The following is a 7750-nucleotide window of genomic DNA, read 5'->3' as shown; positions in this document are numbered from 1 at the left end:
AACCCAACCCAACCCAACCCAACCCAACCCAACCCAACCCAACCCAACCCAACCTAGCCTAGCCTAGCCTAGCCTAGCCTAGCCTAGCCTAGCCTAGCCTAGCCTAGAGCACTACCGTGTATGCAGTTCTATAGATTGAGCAGTGCGACAATATAAAAATGGAAGCCACTGACACGCTCGAGTTGTCCAAGTAATCTGATGCAGGGTGTCGGAGCGAACGAGCGAACCGAAAACCAAAAAAAAAAAAAAAACGCTATTTTGGTGCGAACCGGATCGGAATCGAAACCGTATACCTTTTTTTCGTTCAGAAGGGACACCGAAAAAATTATTTAACTGTTTTCGGTCCAAGAAAAAACTTCGCCGGTTTGGACTACGAATAAGCGAATGAAATTGACGTCGCGTGTTCTGAAGTCATGTCCTGGATACTTTACCAGGGTTATGGTTACGGTGGAATGTATGTCGGTATACTATGACCCTTAGGCTCCCTTTGTGACGTTTTATCGTTCGCGCACATAGACTCAGAGGTACATGTGACCGGTTGTGACTTTCTACCAATGTGCTGTTGTGTTCGTTTTAATTTCATCCGCCCAAACTCTTCTATCTGGTTACGTTCCCCTTAAAGGAGCTCAGAAAGCATTTCGATCACTACCACTTTTTTAAACCAGGCGGTTATCCTGCCTATTAAAATGCACCACGCGCAATAATTCAATCAACAGACGCACAAATATCGCAAAATTCGATTTTAAAAATCGCGACCGTGCGCAACGGTGGCAATGACCGGAACGAGCAGACTAGCCGGTTACGTCATTTTGACGTAAGAAAGGTGCAGCCGCTGGTTGGGTTAGAGAAACGTCGTCTGCTATTTTTTCTCTAAACCACGCCGTAAGAAGCAGCGCCTGCTGAAGTGTTTCTTTTCGCTTTTTCTTTGATTTATCAGGTACAGTAAACGAACAAGGGTGCTGTTGTTCTGTTGTGTAGCGACAATTAGTACAAAACTGCGCAACACTTCAGCGTACGCTTCAAGAGGAACGCCGCATCGCCATAATCACTAGCTCGCCCGCCTCGATTAGCAACGTTGTTATAGTTACTCAGTCATTCATCTGGTGGTATATTCGTAGAGGCACGTTGTCTGGCACGATCCACAGCAATCCTGCAACTTACGAATTGTTATCTGTTCACGGCAATCAGTCGCGATGCCGCAGGCGTGCGGTGTTCGCGGGTGCGTAAACAGTGTATGTAATCGCTCGAAATATCGTCGGCACACGGTACCGCGGAAAGAACCTGCACGAAGTACATGGCTACGACTGATACAACGTGATGACGTCCCATCGAACGCTGCAATCGTCGTCTGTTTTCTACACTTTCGACCGGTCGACTACGAACTCAACGTGTCACTTGTTGAAGGCTCCGGAGTTGGAAAATTCAAACATAGACTGAGACCCGAAGTGACGCCGTCGTTGAACCTACCTAATGCTGCCGCCGCGCAAGAGAACGTGGTACGTATGTCGCCTGTGACGTGCCTGCAACGGTACATACTAGAAATATATGTGTCGTGCACCTGCTTAGCACATTTTATAAATTTCAATCACTTTCCTCAAATACAGGCAGAACAATGTGTACCAGAAGGTGACAGCCTAAACGGTGACAGTGCATGTGCCAGCTTAGTCAGTCACGTAAGGATTCTCACTTTTTTGCCGTGCAATGTAACAATAACCACTATATTTTTATGATGATGACTGGGGAGTTTTAGCACCAGGGTGCAATACAGAGGCAATGTAAACATATATATGCTCTGTATGTAAATGCTGCTGTCTTGTAATGTTGCCCCACAGGCTTCTTCCTTTGGAAATGAAGAGAGCGGTTATTCATCTCACACCCAACCTGCTTCCCCTGTGCTTACATCTCAGTCTCCCAGTGTAAGTATCTCAGCAAACATAGGTCCAACTTAATTGATTATGACTAGTACATCATTCAACCACTACACAGCATACATGCAGCTATGTGATTTGTAAAATATGTGTCAAATGTAAAATGAGTATCACAGAGAGACACATATATTATCATTATCATACTTGTATGTCATTGTGTCTATACCTTTCTTTCATGAAGCCCGACATGACACCTACAACCGTCCTACAGTGCATGAACTGTGGGTGCAGGCAGCCCAACAGCGTACCTTTGACTGAAGAAAAAGGGACCCAGTACAGTTTGCCAAGAGAGTCGAAGTGGACCCAAACAACAGTTGTCCAAACTAGGAGAGTCGGTATGTAAAAACATGGGACTATGATGGCAACATGTAGCTGATACATTTCTCATCTTATAGGCACACAAGCAAATCATAATGCCAAATCTCTGCAAACATCGTCAACTCAAACAAGTGAAGACTTCTGTGAACCTGGGCCACAGCACTCAGGCATTCAATGGGAACCAAAACGGTGCTCTACACCAGTTATGAATGATGTGACAGAGACCACTATCGGTGACACTGACAATCCAGCAGACACCACCTATGTACCACAACACGACAGCCTTCTTGGGTAAGTGCTTGACTTCTTCAAAGTGCCACATTTTTCTATGTTACATTCAAAGTTCTTGCAGTGATAGCCCTCAAGCCAGCAGTGTCAGTCCCCAGGAGGAGAGAAAATATATAATATTCGAAAGCAAGCTGAAAGAACTGTTTCGTTCCTGCACCACATGCTTGAACCCGTGTACTACAAGCTTCAGCTGTGTTGGTTCCCTCCTCCGAGTTGAGTCCTGCTGCGTAGATGGTCATACGTTTGTTTGGGAGAGCCAGCCATACATATCAAATAAGCCTGCTGGAAACGTCCTGCTGTCTGCAGCAATTCTGTTTAGCGGAGCAAGTCCCACTCCAACACTGCGGATGCTCAAACTGATAAATGTCAAGGTATAATTTGCATTCGGTCCCCAGAAATTATTCGCATGTAAAATGACCAGAAGAGCTTACAATGTGTCCGCATTGCTTTTAGATCTTCTGTGATCACACGTTTTTCAACTACCAGCGAGGATACCTTCTACCAGCAATAACTGAGGTACGTTTTCTGGTAATGACATAACTTGGGAAAAAAATGTAGCCAGTTATGTATCTTGCTACCACAACTAGTAACTCGACTGCAAGTTAACCATTCTGATTTTTATATTTTTTTTCATATTTATTACTAGTTATTACTGAACTTTGCTTTTGTTGAAGGTATGGACACAGCACCAAGCGGCACTCCTGGTTGAGTTGCAGGGCAAGGAAACCGACTTGGCTGCTGATGGAAGATGCGATTCTCCGGGCCACAACGCAAAGTACCTATCGTACAGTTTCTATGACGGGAAGCTGAACAAGGTTGTCCATACAGTACAGGTTCAGGTATATAGTACCTTCGTATACTTCATACATTTTGTGTGAAATATTAACAATAACCAGATGTCTACAATAAAACTTATTCACTTTATCTATCAACAGTCAAATGAAGTGGCATCAAGCTACCACATGGAGCTGGAAGCACTGCAGCGTGGCCTTGAAGAACTGCATGATTTCAACGTCGGTGTACGGTCTTTGACAACAGATCGGCATCCCAGTGTACGGAAATACATGCGTACATCACACCCAGAGGTTAACCACCAGTTTGATGTCTGGCACGTTTCCAAAGGTATGTACTGTAGCAGACAGGTATACTGAAATTAGTTACAAATATCAACCTGCTATGAGATCCTTACTTTTCCTTTTCACATTCTTCTGTATAGGCATTCGAAAGAAGCTGATGAGTGCCAGCAAGGAAAAGGTTGCGAAGCACTTGAGCTATGGTCAAAGCCTGTGGTGAATCATCTGTACTACTGTGTCACCCACAGCGAAGGAGATGCAGAGCGTGTGTTATCGATGTGGAAGAGCCTTAACAATCATGTGTGCAACATTCATGAGGGCCATGAAGGCCCATATCCACGCTGTCTGCACCCTGTCCTGGACGAGAACGACCGACCATGGCTCATTCCTGGTAAATGAACTTGCAACAGAGCTATTCAACATGCAATAGTTTTTCTCATTTGTATTAAATGTAATTATATATTATATTCCTCTGAAGGGTCACAGCCTCAGAAGAAGCTAGCAGAGATAACCCTGGCAAAATATCTGTTGAAGGATATTCCAAAGCTTTCTCCTGATGTTCAGACATCAAACTTGGAAGCATTCCACAGCCTTCTCATCCGGTTTGCTTCCAAGTCTGTTGGGTATGGCCCCAAAACTATGAAATGCAGGTTTGTAGGTCTCATCAGTAAGCTGCATTCTGCTAGAAATTATTTGTGTGCATGCCAATGTATCACAGATTTATGAAGTACACTTACATATAAGGCACCAGGATAATTACTTTCTCCATTGAACATGTAGGACGCAGCTAGCCATCCTGCATTTCAATGAAAACTCCAACAGGGCCCATGCTTTCACAGAAGATGGAGAACTGCGCTACCTAATGAAGCGATCGAAGGTGTACTCTGGAGAGTATGTTGCGCTGCCCATCAAGGAGGAGCCTACCTTCAGTAAGTGAACCACGAACAAGACACAAGTACTGAGCCGGTGCCATGTCAGCCTGTCCATATTAAATTCAAAAACATGAGCACATTTTGTTGCTGTTTTCAGATTATGCTCGCAAGCTTCTGGACAAGGTGGTAGAGCTCTGCCATAAATGGCCTACATTTGATGACGCATGGGCTGCAAACCCTCCCGATGAACTGCCTAGTCTAACGAAGAACGAGCCCCCTGTAGACAAGAGGGCACTTGTAGAGGCCAGGCAACACCGTCTAGAGATGTGTCGCTGCTGCCTGTGCAAGGAAGATTCGCAAAGTACGTGAACCATCCAGATGCTGTATTGTCAAAAGTGCATAGCACATAACATACTATCCATGAAGACTTCTTCACACACACACAGACACAGAAGACGACACGCGTAGGTTCTTTTGTTTCTTCTGTGTCCGTGTCTCTCGGTCTTCTTCATGAATCTATACCAGCTAGCCTGCACCCTTTTCCTTGTTTCTTTTATAACATACTACAGTGCTAAATGTCAACTATCGACATGTCGACAACGACAAGACTTGGCACTGGAGAAAACTAACAAACAGCAATTTTGTTTCACTGCTCCTTTGTATAAAATGAGTTGACAATGTAACATAGATCCACAAAAGTATGTATTGAAAATAGTTACGGTACATCAATTTTATCTCTACAGTGTAGGTCTAAATCCAGTGTAGTACGTTGAAGGGAACTTTTCCCGAATTGCCCACACAACACATGATGGCAGCACATGACGGTTCCCTTCGCCAAGGTGCCCCCAGAGCCAGGATGCACACTGCCGGTAGGCAACATAGCGGTACCTCCTGTAACAAACGGAACAACATCATTATGACGAGAACTGTATTTTTCTCCTACAAGGTCTGCTGCTTCATGGCCGTGGGCCAGCATGTCATTTATTGAACTTGACACTGGAGATGACACATTTTGTTTGACAACTTCAATTTGAGCTTTCAGAAAGCAGCTTGCAGGTGAGTGACTACGAAAGAGTGAAACTGAACCGCAAGACCGATAGAATCATCTGTGTGGAAGGCTAGCTTATCATACTACGCACTGGGGACAAGGCATTTACTTCATGGCAGTTTCCATCTGTAGCTTTCAGAGAAACAGTGACTACCTATATTACTCTGACACTCATGCAATCACCTCTGGAAGAGAGCATTACGGATGGTCTGGAGGAATGCATGTGGAGACATCTGAAGACTCTAAACAAATTTTATGAAATGGTAATGCAGCTGCGTTTGTGTTTCACTGGTACGTTGGAGTCTTACAATTTCCCTTTGACTTTTGTTGCGCATGAGAGCATCGTCATGGATGGCCTGGAAGAATGCATGTGGAGACATCTGAAGACTCTAAACAAATTTTATGAAATGGTAATGCAGCTGCGTTTGTGTTTCACTGGTACGTTGGAGTCTTACAATTTCCCTTTGACTTTTGTTGCGCATGAGAGCATCGTCATGGATGGCCTGGAAGAACGCATGTGGAGACATCTGAAGACTCTAAACAAATTTTATGAAATGGTAATGCAGCTGCGTTTGTGTTTCACTGGTACGTTGGAGTCTTACAATTTCCACTTTCAAATGTATTGTTGAAAGCCCTACAGTATTTATTCCCCCATGAGTTTCAGACATGGTTTCCATACACCCACCATATGTTGTCTCCCTTCATACTAGTTCAAAAGACTATCTGGTATATGCATCTGGATAACTAACGACACTGGTGTCTGCTGATCTGAACATTGGCCTGCAGTTTTATATGATCTGGAAGATGTTGGTAATATAAGAAATAACTATGTACTTATATATTTCAGATTACTGAGAACACTTTTTCACGGATACTTGGTACAGAGGTACATGCTACTGTTCCTTTGTGTTGGGCAATGATCTTCTAAGGAACTGCGACAGACAAATCGAGGGAGAAGCTTTTCACAGTAACAACAACTTGGAGAGTGTGTGTGACGGGAATATATTTCTGTATCCCTGGGCCTGATTGTGATGATACACATCAAAGGTCTGTTGCTACAAACAACAGGCTGCTCCTGAGGCATTTCTGTGCATAAAAGACAGAATTTTCTCTGAAGTGTAAACATGCTCTTGCTATCCAAGACCTCGTGTACCAGTGAACACGCCTACTTGTGAATGCTGAATTTTGCTTTGAGGGCATGTTTCTCGCTCAACAGGCATATCAGAACATCATATGAACTGCCAGTCCTTGATAAACTACAACCTGTTCTAAAGAATTCATAAAAGCAAGGCATGAATGCAAAAAACTTGTTCTTGTCTCTTGGTAGTGAGTAATGTGCATAGTTGTTTGTTATTGTGTCTAAACAGAGTGACTTTTAGCAATATCTGACTTCTCCATTACAAAGTGCACATGAACGTATCTATGAATGATAATAAAATAATTCGAGGCTTTATATCGTGAAACAACTGTGATCCTATCTGTGAATGACTTATTGCTTGCAGAATAATAATTACCACTGTGAGTACAACTAATAAAAAGTTCATTAGGATGTTTCTGGCGTGATTCTGGGTAACAGTGGCCCCGCACGCATACTCAGTTTTTCTTTTTTTGTGTGTGTGTTCTATCATATGTTCCCAATTATATCTTTATGATGAACCATCAAAAATGACACTAACTTTGCAGCGAAACTGAACGCTGTCATTGTACCGATTCGCGCATTTCACAATGCTGCACCATTTACTCAATATTAGTCAAGGTTGTGAACTTACTCGTGAAGCGGCGTGTTCAAGAACACACCCTGATTTTCAAGTGATTGGAGGGCTAGCCGTATAACGACGTCGGTCAAGCACGACGCTTGGAACTCCGACGCCGTCGTGACACAGCCCTCCGGCTTCTTTTCGACAGCTGCTGGCACGTTGCGGCAGCAGACGTCCTCGCGCCGTGTTTGCATTGATCGGCACACTCCACATGTGCACCTGTTGCAGAGATCAACACAGTTAAGCAATGTCATAAAGTACCGCAACTATGGTCAACTTACCAATCATCCGAGCTGTCCCGTCGCTTTCTCTTGGCTGCCACATGGTTACCGACGACGCCAGCTAAGTTTGCGCCTGGCGTCATGTAAGGCGTATCGCCATACGGCGTACAGTTCATTATTTTGCACCTCTGCAGAGTTCGAATTTCCCATTCAGATAGTGGCATCAAGTGCCGATATTCCGCAGG

General features: G+C 44.0%; 1 protein-coding gene across 3 annotated transcripts; it reads left to right on the top strand.

Annotated features, from left to right (window-relative positions):
- The first annotated feature begins 987 nt into the window (after positions 1-987).
- LOC135370836 (uncharacterized) lies at positions 988-7076 on the top strand. 3 transcript variants are annotated; one of them, XM_064604709.1, is made up of 17 exons: positions 989-1496; positions 1605-1673; positions 1833-1916; positions 2110-2263; positions 2324-2537; positions 2590-2905; positions 2988-3050; positions 3209-3373; positions 3470-3656; positions 3751-3998; positions 4086-4257; positions 4388-4536; positions 4637-4840; positions 5223-5348; positions 5426-5535; positions 5660-6112; positions 6375-7076. In XM_064604709.1, the coding sequence occupies exons 1-10, from the start codon at positions 1194-1196 to the stop codon at positions 3825-3827; spliced, it is 1632 nt and encodes a 543-aa protein (XP_064460779.1). In that variant the 5' UTR covers positions 989-1193; the 3' UTR covers positions 3828-3998; positions 4086-4257; positions 4388-4536; positions 4637-4840; positions 5223-5348; positions 5426-5535; positions 5660-6112; positions 6375-7076. The 3 variants fall into 3 exon arrangements, with proteins under 3 accessions (XP_064460777.1, XP_064460779.1, XP_064460778.1); XM_064604707.1 differs by having other exon boundaries at positions 988-1673; XM_064604708.1 differs by having other exon boundaries at positions 991-1673; positions 2599-2905.
- Positions 7077-7750: the final 674 nt, after the last annotated feature.

The sequence above is a fragment of the Ornithodoros turicata genome, chromosome 10 (genome assembly GCF_037126465.1).
Source record: "Ornithodoros turicata isolate Travis chromosome 10, ASM3712646v1, whole genome shotgun sequence".
NCBI classification, from domain to species: Eukaryota; Metazoa; Arthropoda; class Arachnida; order Ixodida; family Argasidae; genus Ornithodoros; species Ornithodoros turicata.
The sequence above is the reverse complement of the archived record's forward strand: the minus strand, read 5'-3'. Positions and strand labels throughout refer to the sequence as shown.

Excerpts from the sequence above, each read along its gene's own strand:
- LOC135370836 (XM_064604707.1), top strand. The coding sequence starts at position 1,194 with ATGCCGCAGGCGTGCGGTGTTCGCGGGTGCGTAAACAGTGTATGTAAT. Across the intron at positions 1,674-1,832 it reads GTGCCAGCTTAGTCAGTCAC|GCTTCTTCCTTTGGAAATGA; the intron begins GTAAGGATTCTC and ends GTTGCCCCACAG. Across the intron at positions 2,538-2,589 it reads CAACACGACAGCCTTCTTGG|TTCTTGCAGTGATAGCCCTC; the intron begins GTAAGTGCTTGA and ends TTACATTCAAAG.